This window comes from Podarcis cretensis, assembly GCF_951804945.1.
Source record: "Podarcis cretensis genome assembly, chromosome: 17".
NCBI classification, from domain to species: Eukaryota; Metazoa; Chordata; class Lepidosauria; order Squamata; family Lacertidae; genus Podarcis; species Podarcis cretensis.
The window spans coordinates 34,221,947-34,247,901 of NC_137187.1; the positions used below are offsets into that span (position 1 = coordinate 34,221,947).

Sequence of the window (25,955 nt, forward strand, 5' to 3'; positions counted from 1 at the left end):
TAGCCACAGAACAGTATCACACAATTTAGCAGTAATTTATGGCTTCGGAATTTATTTTTGAGGCATAGAGGCAATACTCCTGATCCCTCTGCAGTGGGCATGTGCTGAGGAAAGAGTGGGACTCAAGACAGGATTGTTATGAGGGTAGAGGATGAAGACAATAGTCAATTTCATGGTTCATCGAAGAAAACGGGGGTTTAGACAGGTGATACTGACAGTTTTATTGATGTTCAAACCAGCAACAATTTTGACCAACATTCCTATGATAAGGTGAAGGATGAGCTAAACTGGAGGAAACTCTGCAGTTCTGTGCCTGTGCATCTCAAGTTCAAGGTCAATTTCACTGGATATTTGAGACTGAAGCAAAGTACCAGGTCAGCTTCCGGGTGAGATCAATCAGCATATGTTCAAGTGCAGTCAGCTCAAACTCAAGCTTCAAAAAGGTACATCAAAGCAGAATTTTCCTTTTTACATTTTCCTATAAAGATTTGTGAAAATATGTCAATTTGATATTTCCCACCAAATTAAAAAAGCAAAGCGCCCCCCCCAACGTTTAACAAAGAGATTCTGTATCCCCCCAATACTAATGGGTTTCCTTTAAGGGGGGAAAAAGTCCTTAAAATGCAAGAATCTTTCAAACAACAGGTAAATCAAGTTAATACTAGAAAATATTAATTTCCTTAAAACTTCCACAACACAGAAAATGTTAAAAATGGAATTCATTCAATGGACACAAGCGCCAAAAAGCCGCTTTTAAAAAACTCACGTTTCAAGATGTTAATGTTAAAACAATTCGAAATCAAACTCTGCTGAGCAATGTGTTACATGAGTGATGAGCCCTGCTTAGGCAAGTCTGGGGAAGCGAGACAGCAAAGGCAGTCCAGCCACTTCTCCAATTCTACAGAGTAGCCATGGGAAGTGGGATAAATTCAAACAGTCAAAGGGCCCCAAGGTATGAAACCTGCTGTATCAAAGGGCAACTGTCCACCAGGCCCCAATTTCCAGTGCTACTTCTGAGAATTAATTTAAGAAGAGTGCCAAAGAGCTGCAGTTACATGGTGGGTGGCTGCTTAGCAGAGGAGGATGAAAGGTAATACCAGGGCTGGGAAAGGGGATTTATGTGCAACATTACAAGGTATTCCTCCATCGTGGCACAGCCTCTTCAGTGCAAGCACAGTTATCAAAAAGATCATCAAAAGGCAGGTCACCCACCTAGTGCAAGAAGCTCTCTGGAACACGGATGAAGAACTGGACTTCTTTCAAAGGCCAGTGGAAAGGGAAGGGAATAATATTACTGACAGAATTAGCTGATGAGCCCAGACACATTTAGGCATTGTAGCGCTGTGCATTGGTGGGGGGGGAGGGAGGGGGAGGGATTTGCAAACAAAAGAGCAATCTGTTTGCACACACGCAATCAGCTCAGATGGGAGGAGGTCCAATCGAACCCATCTGCCATGTCAACCTTTCCCTGAACATCCTGCTTGCCAGTCCAAGGACTGTCATGGGATGCAGCTGGGCTCAAAGGCAGCCCTTGTTTTTTGGGGAGGGGAAGAGGAGAAGGTGCGTTAGTTCTGCTTTTTCCCCAGCTGCCCAGTTTCCAAGGTAGAGTATTTTCCTCCAGCCAGCAAAATTGCCTGGGACATTCTAAAATCATACCATTCCCCCATATCCCAATACGTGCCCCTTTAAATAAACGAATATTTATATAGAGAATTTTATATAAAACTCTTTTCTTTTATCACTCGTCATCAAAGTTCTGACTCAGCAGGAAGTTGGCCGCCAGATTCTCATTCTTCTCACAAGCAAAGTATGCCTGGATCACCAGGCTCTCAGGGAAGCCCAAGGCCTTTAACTAAGGGTGGGGAAGAGAGAGAGAGAGAGAGAGAGAGAAAGAGGAAAGGAAGAAAAAAAGTTAGAAACGCTCTGATTGGCAACGCTGTGCGTCCTACAACCTCACCTTTCCTCTAAGGAGCCAACTGCCAGGAATGCTGCCAATGATGATGATGATGATAATAATAATAATAATAATAATAATACACAGACCCCCTTATGGGAGATTCCACTCTACAGCATGGTTCACCACAGGAGCGGAGTAGGCAGACATCATTAGTAGGGTTAGTGTAATTATCAGTTTGGCTGCAAAAAAGGCTCATTCTTGTGTTGTCACCCTCCGGACCTTTCATGGAGGAGGCACACAAAGAAGGGCCTCAGATGATCTTAGGGTCCGGGCAGGTTCATATGCTCCCATACTGTGGTATGCCCTTCCTCTTCAGTTGCCTCAAACATAAGATATATATATTTGCTCAGGCTTTCCCTGGACCTTGTTATTACTGAACTCTTGTTTTTATAATACAGCTTTACAGGTTCTTGTTTTTCTCTCTGCTTTCGTGATACTGTTTTATTGTTTATTTGTTTGTACATCACTTAAAGATTTTAACATATCAAGCAGTTTAGAAATGTGTTGGGTTTTTTTAGAATCAACAAATATTTCAGTACAGAAAACTGGCTTGTTTGGTGCAGAACTGGCTTATGAATAACCATGGTTCTATAGCCTTAGAGAAAGACAAAAGCGAATGAAGCGAAACCACATGTTCAGAGCTCACATGCCAATCCGTTTATTGCCAGGTTGCTGGCACTTCTTGCCCTAAAGCTCCTGTGCTGCCCTCAGACTCTATTGCGGGGCTGACTAACCTGTGAGCCCTGAGGGAGTACAGTTTCCAGCATCCCTGCCCTTTGGCCATGCTGGATGTGGCTGGTGGGAGCTGGAATCCAACATTATCTGGAGGTCCACAGGTCAGCCAGCCTAGCTCTAGTCCACACAGCAAGGTGATGGGGAGTGACTTGTAATACTAGGCAATAACCTGGAAGTCCCACCCTTTCCACTGTACCCACCAAGATGTCTCTGTAATAATAATACAGTGGTGCCCCGCAAGACGAACGCCTCGCAAGACGGAAAACCCGCTAGACGAAAGGGTTTTCCGTTTTGGAGGCGCTTCGCAAAACGAATTTCCCTATGGGCTTGCTTCGCAAGACGAAAATGTCTTGCGAGTTCCTGCGGCTTTTTTTCCCTTTTCCCCCCCTTTTCCTAAACCACTTATCAGCTGATCCGCTGATAAGCCGCTTAACAGCTGATCGCTAAAAGCCGCTAAACCGCTAATAGCGCTAATCCGCTAAGCTGTCAATGGGCTTGCTTCGCAAGCCGAAAAAACCGCTATACGAAGAGCCTCACGGAACGGATTAATTTCGTCTTGCAAGGCACCACTGTAATAATAGTAGTAGCCTATAGGAACTAGTGCAAGACGTAGACCCTGGCCGCTTAACTGTTCTGTATCTCATGAGGGAGCAAATCCTACAGGGAGAAGCTCCAGTACAGACAGCAAGAGACTTCCCTTCTTGTCTCTGCCCCAGTCCACTGCTCCCCTCTTTTACCCTTTCTATGGCTTCTTTTTCCTGAGGCGTGACTTGGATGTAATTCATCTGAGGGGCTTCCTCCCCAATAGCACCCATCTCTCCTTCAATGTCTGCGATGTCAGGTACTTCACCCAGTGGTTCATTGAGCATCTGAATGAACTGCTCCTGGTGTTGGCTGATTTGCTGGAGGAGGAGGAGGAAGAGAAAAACTTGCTGTTATCAATTAACACATGCCTACACCCTGCGACCCCGCAGGGTCCCTGGGACAGCAAACCTCACACAAGCACCTCCAAAGGACACCAAACCCTCACATGAGACCCTCCAATTTGAGGGGAAGAGAGGAGATCTGACGTGCCATCCTTTTCTCCTACGTTGAAGTCCTCACTCTTATGCCACTGAATTTTCAAGTATGCTATATTCATAATCCTCCTCCTCTAGCCACAACACACACTGCATCCACTGTTAAAGCTGGCCCATATATAACTAAGGCCAAGCAAAGGAAGATGACTGAGCCAGCAGTGATCACCCTAACCCAGGGGTCAGCAAACGTTTTCAGCCGGGGGCCGGTCCACTGTTCCTCAGACCTTGTGGGGGGCCGGACTATATATATTTTTTTGGAGGGGGGGAAATGAACGAATTCCTATGCCCCACAAATAACCCAGAGATGCATTTTAAGTAAAAGCACACATTCTACTCATGTAAAAACACGTTTATTCCCAGACCATCCGTGGGCCGGATTTAGAAGGCGATTAGGCCAGATCCGGCCCCCGGGCCTTAGTTTGCCTACCCATGCCCTAACCCAAGGCCTAGGGTAGGCAAATCAGGAGAACTGGGAGGAAACTGAGCCTTGAGGGTTGGCAGCAACATTTAAAGGAGGAACCCCAGGGAAGCAAACACTCATCTAAGAATTAGGATCTGGCTGTACAGGTCAATGACATGCAAACAATGCATACAACAGCACAAATAGTCTGCCTAGCCAGGTTAGCATACCCACTTGGCTCTGTTGTGCCTGCTATTTCTCTAGAAATACCAAACAACCGCCCGAGAGATGCTGAGAGTCATGCTGCCCATGCTGGCACCAGCGGGATCTCAGACCAGTGTAACTTTGACCCATCTGGTTGCTCCAAGGCTGTCCCCAACTGACTGAGACAACAAACGAAGCCCATCCGCTCAGTTACCTGCAGCAGCTGAGGGTTCTCTTGGCCTAACTGCTGGAGCAGGGCTGGGAGCAGAGCTGGGTTCTGCTGGATCACCTGGCGCATGTTCTGGAACTGGGGCTGGTCTCGCAGAAATTCCAGAGGGTTCTCTCCTGTAGATCCAATGAGTGTTAAAGCCATGCATGCGAGCAGAACAGGAGCAAGTGGAGGAGGGGCTGGGCATGTGCGTAGAGAGAGGAGTGCGTATGAAGCCGTCAAGGGGCAGCACTCTCCCAACACGCCACTAGCCAAGGCACTGCAGCCTAGTTAGGCACAACTGTTACTCCCCATAGTCCACCGCTCCAGTAAACTCTTTATATGAAAGTAGGGGACACACACCTTCTGGTGCCGACTGCTCTTGAGGCTGGCTCTCCTGGATGGAGGCTCTCTCTGGTTCTGGGCTACCTGGGATACCCTGCAAAGTTAGAGAAAGCAAAGTTAATGGAACTACTTCCAGATCATACACTTTTCAAGATTCCATCCACAGCACACTAATGGCTACCTCAGAGACTGACGGTGTGCAGGAACGGTTCAAGGCAAAACAAACTATGAAGGCAGTTTCTGTTGGGGCAAGACTTCCAGTGACATTCCAGGGAACATTTCTGCTCTCCAGATTTCCTTGCCCAAGTCCAGTCGTGTCTATTGCCTGCTCACATCTCTTCAGTTTCAATTTTATTTTCCCGTATTATGTGACTAAGGATGTCTGCTTACATTTACAAAATGTTCATTCTGACGGGATTTTTTCTGACTTCCAAATTTAGTTTAATGTAGGAGTGCAAGGATCTAGCCCTCAGCCCTTTTGCAAAGTGCCCAACTAACCTCACAACTGTTTAGATAAAGCAAGCTCCTTGGTTGGTATCCGTGGTCTTCCTCTGTGCTATACTAAGCAGGGGAGACACCAGAGCAAGCAAGATGCACAGAGCTGAGACACTAGTATGGAGTCATCCTTCTGGAAGACCTGTCTGAGATGGTTCAGAAAGCATGGTGCTCTGCCTCTTTCAAGCAACCCAGGCTAGCAACAGAGTTGCGGCGGCAGTGAGCAGAAAATGATTATAGCACACCAGTGAAGTGGAAGGAAAAGGAAGCCAGGAACACCCCTTGAAGAACTAGAGGAAAGCCCAAAATATATTGATGATGGTAGGACAAACCCAGCATTTCTCCTTACCGTTAGCAGGTATTCCACAGCCCGGTGAGGGTTGTTGTAGCTGGCCCGTAGTGCTGCCACCACCCGCTCTCGCTCATAGCCCATTGACATGATTTCATTCAGCATTGTCTCATACTCTGAGCCAGTAACTGGAAGCAGAAAAGGAAGACAGTTTGACATTAGGGGAAGAAAATGTGCAACTATTTCCACCTGACCCTTGCATATGGGAAGGGGAGCAAGGTGGGCAGCTGGACTGGAAGGCAACAGGTCACTTTGCCATTGCCAGCATCCTCATTACAATGTCTGCAGAACCAGGAAGCCTTGTACCCTTGGGGCTTTGAACACCAGTAAGCTCCAAAGCTTCAAATCCAGTTTCTATTCCCAGATCTTCAAAGTCCCTCTAATGGCTGAAAAGAGAATTAAGATCTCAAGCCTCTTTCCACAAGAGAGACCACCCTCTCGAAAGCCCCCTGAGTTTCCCTACTAAATCTCATTCCCCTTACAGAACTGGAGGCTGCATCAGGATTTCTAGGTTTTAACCACTAGACTGCTTCCAGAAATGGGGATGGAATCCAGAATTTCCAGTTTCCATGGCCACAGCTCAAGTGCTAGAGACTGCTCCTTATACAACACGGCCACAAAAGGGCAAGCAGGTGCCCACTATGCTGTAACCTTGATGGAAAGAATACAGGTATCAGTGGCTGATGACAGAATTTGGGGGTGAAATCTGCCAAACTGTTCCCACAAGCAGTGTTCAACTTTCAGACCCAGGATTCATCTTTAACCCTAACCTGCAACATGAGACCCACTTTAATTTTTTTACTATGTATGGTTTTCTTTTGCTGCCTACTCTCCCCACACCCTACCCACCTAAAGAAGCCTAGAGCAAAAATGATGGTGCAGTCTCAGTTGCAACCCACTCGTGGCTCCCAGCTGACGCTTGCATGCCGGATCCCCATGAAACAGTGGTGGAAGGAGAAGTGTTTTAACCACTAGAGACCGTTCGAGGGCAGCACTTCCTAAGTTATCCCGTGCTGTATTGTATTTAGAAGTCCATCAACTATGGATCTGGAGACCATAGAAATTTACCAGTCAAAACAGCAGAATAGGGAGAGAGTGGTCCCAATCTTATAAGAGCATACTGCAGCCAAGGAGCTGAGAGCTCTCCCCTGTGGCAAGCGAAGGAAAGGCGCTCACCTACCTAAAGTGGAAGCTGCATCATCTTCACGTCCCATGCTACCTGAAGAGGGAACAGAGCTGCAAATTTAAGAGAGAGAAATAGTAGCTGGGTCCTTTCAGATAACTGGCCAAGAAAACTGAAAAGCCAAATATAAACTAAGCAACAGAACAGCTGGTTTTCCCTTCAGTCATACAATCTCTCTCCTACCCCCATGGCTAACAAACAGCAAGCAACTGCTTTGCCTAACGATTCTTACCACCACCGAGGCCTGGAGTGCAACTACAATCGCCACATTTCAGGGGTACTGTTCTGAGAGTAGGTAGTGGTGCTAAAACTGGTGGTACGAAGCTATGAAGCAACAGAGGCCAGGAGAGGAGGGCTGCTCAGCTCCAAAACACATGCTCTCATGTACCTTCTTGTTTCCCGCCCCAATCCTGCACCCTTTTTATAGCCGTCTGATAATGCCAAGACTGAGATTTGAGGCACCTAGGCTGTGTGGTTTGCAGCCCACTTTCGAACCCACTCAAATCTCCACATATGGAGAAAGAGTTTCCACGTTAAAGTCCTCAAACATAGACGAAAGACTGGCAATAAAATCGAACAGCTAAACAAACACAAGACCACAACCGGCTGGTCCAAGTGATGGTAGGCTAATTCTGTGTCCCAGTAGCATCTGCTCTAGAAGTTATCCCCAATCAGTTTACTCCAAACTCCAAACATTGTTGGATTTTCAGAACCAATCACGATTTCCAAGGCCTAGAATTTCTCCCTCCATTATATCATTCCAGCGTCACCTACAAAACAAATGAGAGTGCGGAGGGTGGCAGGGCAAGCCAAACTTACCCAACTGATTCCTGAGGGGAAACAGTCACTGTCTCTTCAGGAGGCTTCTCCTCACTTGATGGAGTTCCTAGTGGGGGTGAAACAGTAGCTGCTCCAGGCAGCAGCATCTGTCCAGAGGATGGTGTAGGCTCTGATGGGGGCGCTGCCTCACTTGGTGAGGGGACAGGAGCTCCTGAGCCTGTTTTGTTCTGAACAGAAAATCAAAATGAGACTTAGAAGCAGATACAATGCATTTCTATCCCACAGAGAAAAGCAAAGGGGATTGACTTTCAAGTTAATTCTGAGAAACCAAGAGAAGCTACTCCTGGAATTTTCAATGCCCTGTAATCGGTTTCTTGGATGTGCCCACACCCAAAGGCCGAAACCTACACTGTCAGAAACATGCACCAAATCTGCTTCCTAGCACACCATCCTTTGAACCACAGCAAGGCGGGGAGGGGAGGGGAAGCTTCTGAAGCAGAATCAGTCTTCTGTTCCCAGGAAAGCATTCCCATGAAGCAATGGAGGTGCCCAACCATACCTTGGTGACCATCACCACCACAAAGTTCTTCTCATCAATCTTGTACTCCTTGATAGGGACATCATCACTCAGGATCTTGCCAGCATAGATAAGCTTCTGTCCCGACACTGGGAACGCTTCCTTGCCCTTTTCAGCCTCAATCTTCTCCTTAAGAACTCGGACCTGTGGGTCAAGACCAAACTGGTTCCACCATCTGTCTTGTACTGAACGCCTGAGAGTCAAACTTTTTCCACCCCACGAAGCGTGGCTGTAGAGATATTTGAATTGGCCCATAAGCCACATTCTTCCAGCACAGTGAACTCTGTCCTGTATCTAATGCTCTTTTGAGTACTGTCTTTACTCCCAATGAGGAGAGACGGGTTCAGAAAGTCCCTTACTTCTAAAAGCTTTTAGGAAAGCCAAACCTGTTGCCCTGCCATCTATAAATACCAAAAGCAAGGGCAGACACAGACTTCATGGTACTTTCACCAGTTCAAAAAAACCATCCCCCCCAAGTACCATTAATAGGCAATCTTCCCAGCTTCTGGGACTGCTCTCCATTCCCACAAACACAGTACAGCTCCACGCCTCTGTAGGATTTTATGATTATATGGTGCTTGGCAGCATATAAACACCACATTCTGCACTATTGTCAAGGTTCAGGGAATCCTTTCCCTCCCCTGGTGGCAGCAAAAAAAGCAGGTGACAAGAAGAGTCCTCACCATGTAATTTATTCAGGATTTACAAAGCAAGAAAAAGTAATGTAGTTCCTATCCATCAATGGGGTTGCTCCAAGTAAAGTCCCACCCCCCTACATCGTCCCTATTCTATGTCACCCATGCGCCAGCTAATCTAAGTTTTCTGCCTCTGAGCTCTCTGTTCTACTACTCTCAAGGCACGCCTGGTTCTGGGAGGGGGTGGTCAGGAATGCTTTCTAAAGACACTGAGTCTGTCAGCTGTCTCTTCCCTGGTGCTTTTTCTTCCTCCTGCTGTTCCTCTTCCAATATTTGCAAGCTTCTGCCCTTTGCAGCCTCTGAACTATGCTGCTCTGCAAACCACTGTTCTAAATCTATACCAGGCACAGACAAACTCGGCCCTCCAGATGTTTTTTGGGACTACAACTCCCATCATCCCTAGCTAACAGGACCAGTGGTCAGGGATGATGGGAGCTGTAGTCCCAAAACACCTGGAGGGCCGAGTTTGCCTATCTATACTGTCCTCCTGTTCTCGGGAAGGTTCAGGAGAAGGGGGGGCACCATTCAGTCCAGCCCCTGACAACTACATTTGTAAGAACTCAATTGTTTCATGGGGCAGCACCCAATCTTTGCAACTCCCTGCCTATTGAGATCAAGCTGGCACCTTCACTGTACAGTTTTCAGCGCCTGTTAAAAACATTCTTGTTTCAAAAAACCTACCTAATGCTTAGAAAGTTGAGGTAATTTTAGTATTTTAACTTTCAAACGTTTTAAATGTGGTCATGGATTTTTCTTGATTTTCTTGCTTATCTTTTTGTAAGCTGCTTTGAGATTGTTTTTGTTTTGTTTTTTACAATCAAGCACTGTATATATTTTATGAAATAAAATTATAATAATAAACAATCATCATCCAAAAAGAGAAGGTTAAAAAAATGAAAGGAGATCTTGGATTTAAACAACAACAACAAAAAACTTCCTTGATAGAGCACAGAAAAACTTTCACCTTTGTGAACAGTCAGCAATTGCACTGTGGTTTAGGTTAAAAAGGAATTTTGCAAGATGAGATTGCATAGGGAGGCCGTTGTCTTCTGCACTGTGTGGCTGTCTCTCTTGAATAAATCCCAAAGCTGTTTTACTTCTATACTTCTGTGCAGGGTGAGATGATGGATGAATGGTCCTACCCTGGCCGTACAGTTAAATTTTGATAAAAAGAACTCAGTCCACCAGGATGCAACATATACCTCGCACGAAAGGGATAATACAGCTTGTGACAATTTTTTTATTTTTTTTCCTTTCAAAAGGTCACGTTTGAGAATCCTTACTAAAACTGTTTTGGAACTTGAATCAAATCAGAACATGATAAAAGCTAGCAAATTGGTTAAGTTCAGGACTTATTTATATGTAGGGACTGGTGTTTGAAAGGATTTACTTTGTTCCACTGAAGTTAAAAGCAAATTGCCAAAGAGGCATGCCTCTTGACCCACAATAGGCAGAGACTGAAAAATAATAATGAATTCTTAGCAGTTACCACTCCTCCTATGTGTTCTTCCAGAATTATATGACAAGGGAGGAATCAAAGTGATTACTCCAGATTTAAGTTACTTTTAGTATCTGGATTCATATTCAGACTCGCTTCATTCAAACAAAACCAGATGAATCAGTATAATGTTGAAGCACAGGAGGCAGAAATCTACCTATAAATAGCATGGGTAATAAAATACATAAAACACTGATTTAAAATAAAAAACTGAGGAAAGATAGACATTGGTGGTGGGAAAGAAGCTACCAAAACAACAATAAATCTGATAGACTGTGCCGTAGGACAGCTGGTCATGGAACTGATCAGAAGAGTGGCAACCCTGGACCTAATCTTGAGTGGTGCCAACAGCCTGCTGAGAAATGTGGGTACCGTTGAACCAATTGGGAATAGTAACTATTGTGCTATCAAATTCAATTTATATACTGACAATTGCCCAGAAAATCCAAAGGCCACATTTGACTTCAATAGAGGGAACGTCCCAAAAATGAAGGAATTGGTAAAAAGGAAGTTTAAAGGCAAAGTCAATAGGGTCACATCTCTTAAAATGTTCAGGGGTTGTTTAAAACCACACTAGAAGCTCTGTTTAAATGTAAATAGCAAATAAAAAAGGTACCACCAGGGCCATGAGGATTCCAGCATGAATAACAAGCAGAGTTAAAGAAGCTATCAAAGGCAAGAAGGCTTCCTTTAGAAAATAGAAATCTTGTCCAAATGAGAAGAAAACAGAACACAAACTTTGGCAAAAGAAATGCAATCGAGCAATAAGGGATGCTAAAAAAGAATCTGAAGAGCATCTTGCTGAAAAGATAAAGACTAACCACAAACAATTATTTAAAGACATTGAAAGCAGGAGACTGGCTACGGAGGCAGCTAGTTGGACCTTTGAATGACAAGGAAGTCAAGGTATGCTGAAGGAGAAAAAGGAGATTGCAGAGAAGCTAAATGAATTATTTGTACGTATCTGCCTGCACAGTAGAAGATATATGGGAGATCCCTGTACCTGAACTAACTTTTAGAAGGGAACCTGCCAAACTGAGGCAATTAGAGGAGAAAAGATACAAAGTTCTTATAGGCCCTTATTGAAAAAATATAATTTGACAATTGCTGAGTCTGGATGGCATCCAGCCAAGAGTTCTGAAGAAACTCAAATGTGAAAATACTAAACTTCCAACAAAAATATGTAACTTGTTCCTAAGATACCTGCCTCCATACCTGAACACTGGAAAATGATCAATGGAATGCCATTTCACAGGGAGGGAGGGGGGACTGGGGGCAGGGGTAATCCTGGAAACCACAGACTGGTTAGCTTAGCACCACTTTCAGAAACTGATTGAAAGCATTGTTAAAGATAGAATTACCAAGCCTACAGAAGAACAAGACTTACTAACATAGAACCAGCATGGCTTCTGTAAAGGTAAGTCCTTTCTTACTAACATTTTCAATTTCTTTGAGAAATAAGCATATAGATTAAAGTTACCAGAACATCCCCGTTTCCCGGGGACAGTCCCTGGATTACCAAATCAGTCCCTTGACAAAATCCATCTATTTAGTAGGAAGTTGAAAAGTGTCCCCAGATTCATTGAAAAAAATCTGGTAACCTTAATATAGATAGAAGTAACCCAGTTAACAAATACTTTTTAAAAAGCTTTTGACAAAGTACATAAAGTACCTTATCAAAGACTCCCAAGCAAGGTTAACAGTCAAGGAATAAGAGAAGAGGTGCTCTTGTGGATCAGTAACTGGTTAAAAAGGAGGAAGTAGATAGCAGGAATAAATGGACAGTTCTCCCAATGGGTGGGATGGTACAAAGTGGAGTCCTCCAAGGTACTGGGACTTGTGCCATTTAACTTGTTCACAAATTGTCTAGAGTTAGGAGCAGTGAAGTAACCAAGTTTGTTGATGACGCCAATTTTTTCAGGATGGGCAAAAAAAAATAAAAAAAAAATCTTAATTTCACACATACATTTATGGGGTCTTAACTAGCAGTGACTGACCAGGAACAAGATGGTAGTGGATAGCTTGATAAATATATTGACTAACAGAGTGCAGCAGCTGTGAAAAAGGTGAATGCCATGCTACAGATCACTAGGAAAGGGATTGAAAATAAAACTGCTAGTATCGTAATATCTTTATACAAATCTATGGTGCAACCACACTTGGAATACTGGGTACAGTTCTGGTTCTTCCTTCCTCTTAAGAACAGAACTTGGGACCGTCCATTGAAGCAGAATATTGGAAGGCTCAGGACAGACAAGCGAAAGCACTTCTTCACATGGCACAGAGTTAAGCTATAGAATTTGATCCCGCAAGAGGTAGCAATGGCTACCAACCTGGATGGTTTTAAAAGAGGATTAGGCATTGATAGAGAATATAGTGATCAATGGCTTCTAGTCATGGTGGCTGTGCTCTACCTTCAGGATCAGAGGCCATATGCTGGAAGTAAGAACTATGAAAACAAAATGATGCCAAAATAACCAAAATGTAAGCCAGTAGGTTGCACTCATGTTCTGCTTGCCACAGCCTCTGTGAGAACAGAATATGGGACCACATGTGTCTTTGGCCTGGCCCAGCAAACTCTTATTATGTTCTTAATTTTTTTTTGGGGGGGGGGGGGTTCAGGACTACAAATACAAGGCAAGGCACCCAGAATAGGAGATGCGAATTCGGAAACCACCATTCTGCATTTGATTTTGAATTTAAGCACGTGCTGGGAAAGCTAGCGTAGGGAGGAGGGGGTGGAAATGGGAGCAGCCCCTTTATAGATGTTGGTGTAACAGGATGTGTATGTGGAATTAAGAATAAAGCACGACTGGAAGGAAGGCGGCCGGGGCGCGGGCGCGCGTGTGTTACGTGCCCAGCAGCGAACAGATCCTTACGCCAGTAAGGATCAAGGACTGTGGCTACACGTGTGTATTGAGAGAGACCGCGCGCCTTCGAGAAACCCCTACTTGACAGCTTTTCCTGTGTGAGCTTTGTGGCAAAACAAACGACGCTGTTCTTTAAGGACTAACTTCTAGATCGGGAGAAGTTGGAGGATCGCCTCTGTAAGGCGACCCGGGGGTGGACTGCTTCCCTTTCCCTTCCCAGCTCGCGAGGAATCTCCTGCCAACGAGAGAGGGGGATCTGGAAAGCGAGAGGCGAGAAGTACCGCCCGCTTAACCTGCAAGGCGAAAGGGGGCTCCTGGCGCAAGAGGGTTGGGGGCGCTGAAGAGGCCGGGGGAAGGAGAGCGGGGTGGGGAAGGGGAGGAGGAGGACGACCCGCCGCCCCTCACCGTCTCGTCAGGCTCCATGCGGATCTTGAAGGTCTGCTGCTGGAGGGTCTTCAGGGTGACGGTCACCGCCATGGCGGGCGGGCGGGCGGGAGGGAGGCAGGGGAGAGGGCGGCGGCGGCGGCGGCAACTGGCGGTTCCTCCCAACGGACTCAGCTGGGGGTCCCCCACAACAACATGCAACTTCACGACGCCGCCATTTTAATCGCGTCCGAGCGCCGCTTCCGCTCCCTGACGGGCCCTTCCCACGTGACAGGGGCCAAGGAAGACAGGCCGAGGCGTTCCTTAACCATAGAGTCAGGAAGGCTAGAAAGCTCGCGCGCACGCACGCACGTTTCCCGGCTTCCGGCTCGTTTCGGGGATTTCCGTTTCGCGCGCCTTCTGCGCGAGCGAGTAACGCCGTGGGAGGAGGGGGTGATTTAAATTGGGGGTCGCTTTCGATGGGGATTTCTTTTCTGGGCATCCAATGTTAAGGAACAAAGCGGAAGTGACGCGGTACGATTTTCCCATGGGAAGACACGGGTTTACTTCCGAGTAGGCGCCTCCAGCCTGTAAATATTGACAGGGCGACTGTACAATGCACGACTGGTGCTAGTTCCCCATCGCCTCCATGCCACCCTTCTTAATTATGGGTATATTTGCGATTCGGCATTTTCCCCAGGCGAATCAAGGTCCTTGTGCAGTACAGCATCAGCTACTGACTTTGCCTCTCTGTAGGGTATTAAAGGCAGCCGTTACATTTGCATGCCAGGTGAAAGAATGGCTCTAAATGCTAGCAAGTACTGTATGTTGATTTCAGACTGTGGAATCAGGTCTAGAATTTTGTCCTGAATGGGAGCCCAGACACTTGACAAGGACAGACCATAGCTTTCCTTCCATATGGGGGAACTTCACCAAAGCAAGGCTGAATACTCAAGTGATTCTCCTAAAAGGAAAACCTTGTGCTAGAAAGTAACTCAATTCCTCATTGACAAGGGACAGGCCAAGCAGCTTTCCATAGGATGGGATGATAACTTCATGTAAGAGTCAACTAGAGAGTAGCCATGCTATCATTTATTTTCTACTATCCTATATTCTCTTTCAAGAGTAGAATTTTATATACTCTTAAACCACTTTTTGGCAAGTGCCCTTGCTTTGCTATGGAGCACATAGTTGCTCAGAGTACAACGATCATCCAAACACAGTACAACACAACAAATTGTTTATGGGCCAGACATGAAGTTTAATTTAATAGAAATTTTCTTCAATCTTCCATACATTCAAGTGTGAACAAGTGAGATGACTCCTTGTGTTAGTCTCTGCCTCCATAGGCTCTTCAGTTCCTAGCTCTCTGCCCGGACACATCTAAAGCAGAAATTTATCACCCCCACCACTAGTGATCCTCCAGCTGAAGCTCTGCAATGACCACCACCACACCCTGACACACACAAGACTGTCATATGAAATATCTAAAAGCTAAGGGTGCCATCCAAATTGGGTTAAAAGTAATAGTTTGCTTTGCCCATTGCACTTTGTGCTTTTTTAAAAAGCACCTGATTTGTCTAATGGGCACAGCAGCAAAAGTGACCGTTACTACTCTTAGAACACGACAGGATGTCGACATCCGTTGTCTTACACATCATACAATACTGGTTGTCTCAATTTTGTTTTCCTGGAAGCCATCTAATATTCTATTCCCAGGTATCCCACCCCTTTTAAGTATGAAACCACCATTTGGAGCTTCAAGTATCTTAAAAGGATAAGCAAAAGGGCAGGCAATACAGGGGAGTTCTGCTTTATGGACATCCATTTCTGGAGGGTGACTGGAGTCAAACTTTAGTGAAAAAGTGGCCATATTCTTTAAAAAGAAAAAAAAGAAAGATGGTCAATGGCACCATGCCCATTTCAAAGGGTTATGTTCCTACAGTTAGCCACCTTAGGACGCAGGTTCTAGTTCTCCCTCTACACACATGAATGAATAACTGATGACATTTTGGAAGAGGGTTAAGACAAACAAACACACCAATAAAAAAAAAGTTCTTTTGTCTCATAGAGACATTACTGTTATTCCCCTCTCCTTTGTTGGGTTCAACCAAGCAGACTGCATGGTACAGGCCCAGGGCGAGGCTCAGCCAACAAGCACACCTAACCACCCCTAATCACAGCTCATCCTTCAGTGGGCCATCTGTTTCTTCCTCCTCATCCTTTTCTTCCTCTTCCTCCTCATCCTCTTCATCCTCCTCATTATCTTCACCCTCCGGCTCATCGTCTCCCTCCTCTTCTTTCTTCTTCTTGTCTTCTTCCTCCTGCTTCTTTCGTTGCTCCTCATCCTGCTGCTCTTTCATTTTCTTCTCAGCATCCTAGTGACAATTTAAAGGGATATATGTTCTTGAATAGGGCTTATCATGTTAAGTAGGACTCAGTAGTATGGTGCTAAAGGCTTGAAAACCATGCAGCTGCTCTCATCTCTCAGCGAAGACATATCATAGAAAATATAACTTACAGAAGTTAGGCAATTGCTACAAGCTTTGAGCGTTTCTTCATTCCATACTTAAAAACTCATGGAGGGCAGATAGATGCACAAATACAACAACAGATAGTAAGCAAAAGTCAAACTTCCATATTTAGACTGACGACTTCCCATTTGTGCACAATTGGCAAGGGGGCAGAACAGGGCAGGCTTATGCACATCCCATTGACAGATGCAGTGCCTCAGAATGCAGCCTCTCCATGTAAGTGTGGAGTTGCTCGCATATGAACGGGGGAAGGCCATCACTTCCATACTTTACCCACTGTGTTTGACAAGGCATCTGGCTATTAAAGAGAAGCCTGAGCCTTGGGCTCTGATCCACCAACTAACTTAGCTTTCTATATCCCACCCTTCAGCATACTATACTTCCAAGGCTAATTCATGAAGTATTAAGAACATAATGATAAAAAGTAAGGAGCAGCAAGATAAAAGCAGTTGAAAACAAATTTGATAGAATCAGTTGAAAGAGACCCGTCCCCCAATAGGGCTGGGTAATATTTGGTTTTGAATATTGTGCCAAATCACCAGCTAAATGTTGTGACATTACAAACATTGTGGTATATCAGTATAAGGATGAAGCAACATTGGCTGGCTTCATGGTTTTTCCTGTATCATTTTTGCCAGCACCTGCTTTTATGATTCACTGCTCCCTGTTTGAGGCAGGGGAGAGCTGAGCCAGCAGAGCAAATACAGGCTGCAGGAATTCAGAGAAGCATTGGTTGGCTTCATGGTTTTTCCCACATTGTGATTTTTGCAACACACACCAGGATTCGTGATATTTTGCAAGGTCAAAAATTATGAAACCAGTATCACAATATGGACTTCAAACCGGTTTTGGACGATATATCATAGAAGGAATGAGATGGAGGCCAAAAGTCACCCTCAACATTTTAACATAGTCCATAGCAGTTTCTAAAGTTCAGAATCTGGAACTTGCTCATTTGAAGTGGAGATGGATTATTCATTTAAAGCACTTTACAGAACCTAGGTAAAACAAGATGTGGTGATGACCCTGGCCATAAAGATCAAGAAAAATGACTTCTCACCTTAGTGGCACCCCAGGTTTCATTGCCAACTTCTTCAGCAAATTTCTCATCATCAGTAATCAGGAAGTTGTCAAAAATGGTGCCAGACTTGACCTGTAGCAAACAACAACAATGAGCTCCAATGTTTCTACATAACTCTTTAGGTTTCTGACAGCTTATAAAGCAATGAAACATTTCAGCATCACTTCCAATCACACTGTAAGTAGGTCTTTAAATCAGCCATAAGTTCTCCACCAACCGCTCCAGATTCATTTAAGTATTTACACTCTACTTTTCTCTCAAATCTTGCAGCTGAACACAGAATAAGACATCACAAAATTGCCAATGGCAGCTGCTGCTTTTGATACCACATTTTGAATCAAGACCACCTTAATAGCATAACTATTACAGTCTTGGATAAAGATTGTTTATACGTTCTCTTTTATTACTACATCATAGTTATGGTATTCCTATAATTTGGTGTCTGTTTGGACACAAAACTGCCTTAGATTTGAGACTGCTCACGACTTCTATTAACATTTATATTACTTATTTCAATAATTTGTATCCTGCTTCCCCACTAAATGAATGCTTGAGAAAATTGGCTGCTGTGGCAACTAATTTATCAAGTTAATATGTTTTCTATTTATAGTTTTCTATTTCATCAAAGCATACACAACAGGAGTATATACAACAATCCTGAAAGTCAGGAATGCCACCAATAAATCCAGAATACATTCAGATGTTGGGGAAGGAAGCATTGGAAAAACAAGAAACTATGCAAACTTGCATCCTTAGACAACATTCTTCTATGCTTAACATCTGACCTGAACTTTTTAATTGTAAGCTTCTGGCCAGGTATATTAATGTGGTAACTTCTATGTAGTTTGTTGTGAACTGAGCATGGAGAAGTGGGATATTGTATCAAGAACTCACCTGCCACAAGTCCAAGCCAATGACACCAAAGTTTTCAAAGAAGTAAAGGTCAGGATCAGGAGTGTACTCAGGATTATCTATCTCGGGATGAATCCATTTCCCTTTGTAGTTGGGGTTGTCTATCTGACGAGGTTTCCACTCCCCCTGCAAAAATATAAAAAACATAGGAAATCCACAACCAATTTTAATAGAGCCAGTTTTAAAATAAATCTCCAATACTTAGTGGCCAGCACATTTGACAACTTAAGCATGGAAGGGACAAAAGAATAAAAAATGAATGGTTTGCATTAATTCCAGTTTTAATTCAATCTTCTTATACATGTATGTGTACATTCCACATAAGGCTCTGGTGGAGTTTTAAAAAAGGACACCAATTACCGTACTTTTCAGTGTATAAGACTAGGGTTTTTTTACTAAAAAATAGGGGGTCATTTTATACATGGATTGTGCATGGGGGAATGTGGGATTGGTTGATGCCGCAAACCGGAGATTGTCTGCAGTGTGTTATTGGTATCTGATGCAACGGGTAGTTGATTGGGTGTCACTGTGGCAATTGGGGACAGACCTTAGGAGGATGTTGTGACACGTGTGTGTTAGCATTGGTAAGGCAGCTGAGAGATTTCCTCCCAAAAAAGCTCAACAACTCTGGGCAACCTCCCCCCATTTTCTTAATTTTTAGTCCCCAAAATAAGGAGTGTGTTATACACAGAAAAGTACGGTATGTTCATATTCCTGCCTTGTTCAAAACATCCAAGGTTCAATTTGATCTTTTTTCACCTGGATCATACCATTAACCAATATACTTCTTGTTTTCAACACGTGTAAAACTACCTACCCAGAAAAACAAAGATAACACTGAAATTTTATATATAGCAAGGCCATCTTAGACCAAGAGCTTGAAGTCTAACTCCAGTATGATAACTAAGTGTGATGGTTTTAACAAACCCTCTTTGCATTAAGAGGTGTTTCAAGGGCAACTGTTAGAACCATCACCCTATAAAGATTTAAGATTCCAGAGGACTAAAATGACATTTTGATTAAAGGCTAATTAATCATGGTGGAGATCACTTTAGAAGAGGCATTCATCTGTGTAAGGGACAAGGGGGTGCCTCTTCTCAGACTGCTTTCTTTTAGAAGTCTATTACTCAATTAATTAGAGGCACTTAAGTGAGGAGTTTGGTGGTGTGGCTTTAAAAATGAAAACATCCAACACTGCAGCCTTAGCCACTATTTACCTTATATTCTGGATTTTGGATTACTGGTGGTTCCCACTCGCCATCCATCTCTTCATCCCAGTCCTCAGGCTTCTTGGCATCAGGATCAGGAATATGTTCTGGCTTATCCCAGTCCTGAAAACAAGTTGGGGGGGGGGGGGACGGGTATTAGGCAACCTTCTCACCCAATCAAGATCAGTATTGCCTTCCTGCATTGCAAGGGGTTGGGCTAGATGACCCTCAGGGTCCCTTTCCAACTCTACAATTCTATGATTCTGCACAGCCATCAGTTGAAACTACAATGTCACAATTTCTTCTCACCCACTCACAAAGAACGTAACCATTTCCCCAGCTCCCTCTTATTGTCTACCCCACAGTTGAAACTCTGGTTTCAAGTCTGGTGCCTCTGTTTACATTGCTCTTAAGTGCTGTGTACATTGTTGGTGCTATACCGCCACTAGTACACACTAACCTCTGGTTTTGTGTCTTCAGGATCATCTATCTTTGCTCTTTCATCCCAGTCATCTGGTTTCTTTGCCTCTGGATCCTTAATTTTCTTGGGAGGCAGGAAATCCCAGTCATCCTCCAAGCTGCCAGACTCCACTTTGTTGTTGTCAATCTTTACTTCATATGTGTTATCAGGCCGCACGATGAGGGTATAAAGATGTGTAAACTCGTCATCCTGTCAAAGGAAACAGCTTAAAACTGAGGATAACAGATTCCCTTTAGCCTAGGGTGGAATGCTTTTCAGCAAGAAAAAAAAGGCAGATTTAAGTCAAGCTTCCCACTGATACTGCATACATTTCCTAAACTATGGCACAAGTCTGACTACTAGACCATGTTAATTTACAATTAAACAGAGTATTATTTACACAGCTTCATTTTTAGAACTAGGCTTTGCTTAGTTTGCAAAATGAATACATTTTCCATGCTTTCATTTTTTACCTATGAGGAGTGCCTTATTCCCATAGAGCCTCTACTGTGAACAACAATTAAATATCAAAACCTGCACACTGGACAATTCTCCTATTTCCAAACAATTAAATGCCCACAATTGTTTGAGGCAAGGCTGAAATTTCTGGGTAGATTCAGAATAGTATTTTAATGATATAAAAAATGAATGTTAGAAAGTAAATAGTTGCATCTGATAAATGAACAAAAGTATTAATTTAGACAAAAGACATATATCTATCTATCTATATATATATATATATGTTACAGAGCACTAACATGTTAAATTAATAAGAAATTTCGTACAGTATTTATAAAATTCTACCCAATGGTAGGCCTATGCAGAGTAGCTTCATTGAAAATAACGGCCAGTGATCTCATTGTGTGCAGTTCAGTAATAACTTGAGAATAAAACCTAATATCTGGTTTGATTTAATTTAATATCAATTGTATCCATTTTTATCCATACTGCTTTCTTTCTAGGATCAGAATTTCAAAAGGACTTTGCTCAGTTAGGTCTCCAGACACTCACTTTACAACGGATGTCCTTATTGATTAAGACATTTTTGCCTTTGTAGTTGAAGATCACATGAACTTTCTTGGTACCTGGACCACAGATATCAGGACCTGTATTGGAGACAAAGAGCATAGGATTCATAACAATTAAAATGGAGGCCCACACCCAGATGATCAAAAGGGGGCAGCAAGCATTCAATTCAGTCTCAGACTAACACCACAATGCCCACTTACAAGAATACAGAAAATACTCAGGAGTTCACTACTGCATAGCTTAATCATTCCTTAATAACAAACAATATTTCTCAAATTAAGTGCCATTCCAAAAGCAGACCAATGTAAGTGTTGTAGAATGGTTTCCAATGCCTGCCTAGCACCATGCAAGGCTATACCCCCTGCCCTCTAAAAACCAAACACCATCATGCCCATTTACTAGCATACATGGAGGAGGCCCAAGGGAAGGAGCATCAACCCTCAATTTGCTGCATGGGCTCTTGTTGACCCCCTCCTACAGCCTTACAGATTAGCAACTGCCCAGACAAGTATGTATTTCAAGCAAGCACACTCACCAAACATGATGTTGTACTCAGAATCTCCATGCATGTCCTCTTGGTTCAGGGTTGAGGGAAAGAGTTTCACATAGCCACCTCCACAGTCAATGTTTTGTTCATGTTTCACTGTGAACTGAACCACCATGGTCTTATCCTTGTTGCTGAAGCGATCAAAGGTAGCAGAGAGTGCATAGAAACGAGCATCCTGACTTGTCTGAAGTCCTGGGAAGATGAAACACAGTCAAGGTGTATATAAGAAACAGGGATATCATTATTATAGACGACAATAGTGTGCAAATCTGATCATACAATACCCTCACAAAAACCCTCTCAAGTTTTTTATTACCTGGGGGACCAGAAGTGGAAGAATAATCCAATGTTTACAAGTCTGTCTACAAAAGTTGTGGCAAGTGAAAACTCAGGGATGGCCTGATATTCTACCATTTAATAAGGCAAGCCTGATCCTGTGCAACACTGCAATCATCACCTTCAGATTTAGGACTCCATTGTGACTGAATTAGGAGAACACAGTCCTCCAGAACATCTCCTTACCTTTGTCTTTCTCGGCATCTCCATAGAATTTGCCAGCAGTAAGCTTGAATTTCCCATAGTCAGACTTGTGCTTTGATTCTACCCAACGGTTTGTCCAGGCATCTAAAAGGAACGAAAGGAACAAATTTTGAAACTAAAGAGCTACAATGATTCACCACATACATTTGGTTAACACTGGGCTACAAATGCTCCCAAGACCACAGAGGGCAAATAAAACCATTCAAATGCAACATGTGGCACAAACATTTTTTTTCTGTTCAGTTACAAAAATAATTTTTGCAACAAGCTTACGTTTTTGCAATGTTGCAGTGACTCTGTACAAGGAAGCAAAACGTCAGTCAAAATCAGTCAGTTTTGGTTGCAAAAGTTCAGGCCCCACCTTGATTCTTTTAAAATCAACTTACCACTCAACTTGAAGCAAGCCAAAATGGATACAATAATGGACTATCTGGTATGATGACTACAGGTATGAGTTGGGTCCAAAACCTTGCTCTTGGCCATGACATGTAATGGCAGTCCCAGGACAAGACAGTCTCAGGACAAATGCCCAACACAACATCTACTTTGCTTGAAGTGATTTAGCATACAATGGGTTGTATAAATCTATGTGGTCAACATCCCAACCCCTTTTCAATGCTGTGATGCATATGAGATCTGTATGCTGATTCTGCTTTACTTGTTATTAGATGACTTCCCGTTGGCTACTGCAACTCTTGCCAATCTGGCTCACACCCGGTATTTTGGGAGCACAATTCCCCAGCAGGCATGCACCAAGTTAGTGAATTGTGATTTACTAAATGGTCTTGTTTTTGTGGGTTCCCTTGATCTTTCCTCCCAGCCAGATCTACTTCACAAGGTTGTGGAAGATCAAGTTGGCAACATGAATTTGACCCATAGCTCATTAAAAGGGTGGAATGCAAAAAATGATTAGTGAGCAAATTCTGATCATGTGTTAGTTAACATGAACTTGAACTAGAATTTGTTAAGATAAAACACTTGTCTTAACCTGCAAAATCCTAGCAACAATTTCAGCAGAGAATAAGGACGTGCTTTGCCTGATCACTGCAGACGCAAATGGTCTATCCAATTTCTATCCACCATAAAATGCCTACAAATAATATGCTATAACAAAAAAGCAGTATTAGCATCTTCACTTTTGGGGTACTGGTCCCATTTAAGACACGGCACTGCAACTGCATGGCTTTCAAATGAAACAGCTTTGCTATGAAAAATAATTTTAAAAATGTGTAATTAAAAGTGTTCAGGTCCACAAATGAAATGATTAACACACAATCCTACACGTGTCAAAATCATATGCCAATGTGTTAAACATGGTTTACTCCAAGTTAAATGGATGAAGATTGCAGCTTAAATCTCTACAAAGAGGAACAAGAGAAGACTTATGTCAGACACTCCACAGCAGCTGGGCCTCAGCTAGTATTATCAAAAGGCTCTACTGGACAATACTTCACTCCTGCAGCAGTGGTATACCAAAAACTAGTCTTGAGGTGCTAAAACAAGCTAAGCAGCTTTCACTCCCATCTTGCACCAACACCCCTTTCTATCCTTATAGCCATGCACGTAACCACACGAAAACCACCATATTTCTGTAGAGTTTTTAAGAGAAAAACCAGCTGGCAGTGTCTACACTGCTTTTCAATTCTCCACACCAGGATGCACCTGTCATTTTCGATACTCCAGCAATGGGCGGTCTGTGTGTTCTAGAGACATCCCCACAGCGATCTATTTAGTCCATGTTCTATATCCCCATGGCCCCTGCTGATTATGGCTTAATTACCAACTCCCTATCGTATCCCAGGTCTAGACTAGACACAACAAGACCTATGTCCTCATCACACATGCAGTTAAGGTGGCATCCTCCCCAATGTATATATATGTGTGTGTGTGTTGGGGGGGGGGTTATAGCAGGTTCCATCACATCTGCTAGCTTCTCTCAAGCAAGGCTCTTATAAACATCAGCTCAAAGGCAGCATAGGAAGCTGCTCCTGTGAAATGAGAAGAGTATTGGCAGGCTGAAAAAATGGGAAGGAGTGTGTCAGAATGAACGCATCAAGCTCCCCCTCTTAAGGTGCAAGGCTTGTTAATTGCCCATTTTTACTTGGGGGGGGGGAGCAGCCATACGTTCCTCTCCACATCCTGCCCTTCCTGTGACAGGATCCTGGAGCTCCCAAGGAAGCAAGCAAGCCCCTTCTCACTCCCTACACCAGCCCTTAAGGGACGCTTTCTTCCTCCTGGTTCTGACAGCTGCAGCGCTCGCCCGCCCCCCCAACCCCCAAACCCGGCCCGCTCCCAGTCGTGCCTCGGGCCTTTGCTGGCTTAAGCCGCAGAGGGACCTCCACCCCACAGCCCATCCTCCAACCCCAACAGGGGAATACCGCCGACCCCGTCCGCCCTCACGAGGCCGCATCGCGTGGAAATACCAGAAGGGCTGCAAGGAAAGGCGAATATCGCGATCCTGTCATACGACATTTGGTAATTGGGGGGGGGGGGAGAGAGCCTCCTAAGATGGCGGGGGGAGCAATTACATCGACGCGGGCCCCCCCCCGCCGCCTCTAAGCCCCTCCTGAGGCGGCACAGCCCTAAGCGAGGCCCGAACCCCCGCGGCCCAAGGGAAGCCCACCCGGCCCCCGGGAGCCTCCAACCCGGCCCCCCAGCCAGCAGCGACCCTCACCTCCGTCCCCGAACTCCTCCCTGAAGTACTGGGCAGGCCCGGCCGACGCAAGAGCCAGCAGAGTGCAGAAGGCGAAGAAGGGAACCATCTCCCTGTTTAGATTTTATTTCCCCGCGAGGAGGCCCTTTCAAGAAGAGCAAAAGCTTGGGTGACGGACACCGACGACAGAGCAACTGCGGCCGGCGAGGAGCTTTCGGTGCCCTTTTAAAGGGCTCTCCTCCGAACGCCCGCCCACGCCGCGCTCCGATTGCTCCATCCGGCCCCGGCCGGCGCTGCTATTGGTCCACCGGCAGAGCGGCGGGCTGGGCGGCACCCCCGAACGTTGGCGTCCCAGATGGCTGCTTCTCATTGGCCGCCGGTCCCGGCCAATGAGGCACGACCACGCGTTCGGGGGGAGCCGCCCCCTCCCCTCCGCCGTGGGTGCGTCACCCGATCTCTTTTCCTTTTTTTTCGCAACAGCCCCACGTGAGCCCAGCGGGGTTTTAAAGGGCCAGTTCACGGCAATCTTTCCCACGCCCACCGCATCGCCTCCCAAGCCAACGCGTTAACTGGAATAGCCATATGCAGAATGTGTTCCCAGCACTAACAAGCACACCAAGGAGGCACAGTGAACAGCTGAATCAGCCTTGTGCTGTCTAGCCAGGCACTATCTAAATCAGGGATCAGCAGACTATATGAATCTATAAGGCCCATGCAGATGATCTAGTATAAGGTCACTTGGTGGGCTTCCTCACTGAGCAGGTTTACAACCCCGCCTCCGTCCCCAAGATATTTCTATTAGGCATGACAACATCTCATGAGGCATCTGATGAAGTGCACTGTACTCCAGGAAAACTTAAGCTTTAAGAAATGTGTTAATCTTCCAGGTGTGTTCTTATGGTGCTGCCAGGTGTGGACGCAGGTGGCGCTGTGGGTTAAAGCCTCAGCGCCTAGGACTTGCCGATCGAAAGGTCGGCGGTTCGAATCCCTGCGGCAGGGTGCGCTCCCGCTGCTCGGTCCCAGCGCCTGCCAACCTAGCAGTTCGAAAGCACCTCCGGGTGCAAGTAGATAAATAGGGACCGCTTACCAGCGGGAAGGTAAACGGCGTTTCCGTGTGCGGCTCTGGCTCGCCAGAGCAGCGATGTCACACTGGCCACGTGACCCGGAAGTGTCTCCGGACAGCGCTGGCCCCTGGCCTCTTAAGTGAGATGGGCGCACAACCCCAGAGTCTGTCAAGACTGGCCCGTACGGGC

General features: G+C 44.8%; 2 protein-coding genes across 3 annotated transcripts; both read right to left on the reverse strand.

The window, feature by feature from the left end:
• Nucleotides 1–24: 24 nt before the first annotated feature.
• On the reverse strand, nt 25–14,017 carry RAD23A (RAD23 homolog A, nucleotide excision repair protein). Of its 2 annotated transcripts, none has more exons than XM_079959679.1 (9): nt 13,781–14,017; nt 8,295–8,456; nt 7,775–7,962; nt 6,953–6,987; nt 5,773–5,900; nt 4,947–5,022; nt 4,590–4,720; nt 3,430–3,594; nt 25–1,852 (listed from the first exon to the last, which is right to left on the reverse strand). In XM_079959679.1, exons 1-9 carry the CDS (start codon nt 13,850–13,852, stop codon nt 1,739–1,741), a joined length of 1,071 nt encoding a protein of 356 aa, XP_079815805.1. In that variant the 5' UTR covers nt 13,853–14,017; the 3' UTR covers nt 25–1,738. The 2 variants fall into 2 exon arrangements, with proteins under 2 accessions (XP_079815805.1, XP_079815804.1); XM_079959678.1 differs by having other exon boundaries at nt 6,953–7,008; nt 13,781–14,016.
• Nucleotides 14,018–14,975: 958 nt separating this feature from the next.
• On the reverse strand, nt 14,976–24,911 carry CALR (calreticulin). Its single transcript, XM_079959618.1, has 9 exons — nt 24,724–24,911; nt 22,032–22,133; nt 21,498–21,701; nt 20,945–21,039; nt 19,934–20,143; nt 19,483–19,596; nt 18,248–18,391; nt 17,333–17,425; nt 14,976–16,116 (listed from the first exon to the last, which is right to left on the reverse strand). The coding sequence occupies exons 1-9, from the start codon at nt 24,809–24,811 to the stop codon at nt 15,916–15,918; spliced, it is 1,251 nt and encodes a 416-aa protein (XP_079815744.1). The 5' UTR covers nt 24,812–24,911; the 3' UTR covers nt 14,976–15,915.
• Nucleotides 24,912–25,955: the final 1,044 nt, after the last annotated feature.

Coding starts and splice junctions, on each gene's coding strand:
- CALR (XM_079959618.1), bottom strand. CDS start 24,811: ATGGTTCCCTTCTTCGCCTTCTGCACTCTGCTGGCTCTTGCGTCGGCC. Junction 22,134..24,723: donor GGAGGAGTTCGGGGACGGAG/GTGAGGGTCGCT, acceptor CGTTCCTTTTAG/ATGCCTGGACAAACCGTTGG. Junction 20,144..20,944: donor ATAAGGACATCCGTTGTAAA/GTGAGTGTCTGG, acceptor TTCCTTTGACAG/GATGACGAGTTTACACATCT.
- RAD23A (XM_079959678.1), bottom strand. CDS start 13,852: ATGGCGGTGACCGTCACCCTGAAGACCCTCCAGCAGCAGACCTTCAAG. Junction 8,457..13,780: donor GCATGGAGCCTGACGAGACG/GTGAGGGGCGGC, acceptor CTTGACCCACAG/GTCCGAGTTCTTAAGGAGAA. Junction 7,009..7,774: donor TCCCCTCAGGAATCAGTTGG/GTAAGTTTGGCT, acceptor TTAAATTTGCAG/CTCTGTTCCCTCTTCAGGTA.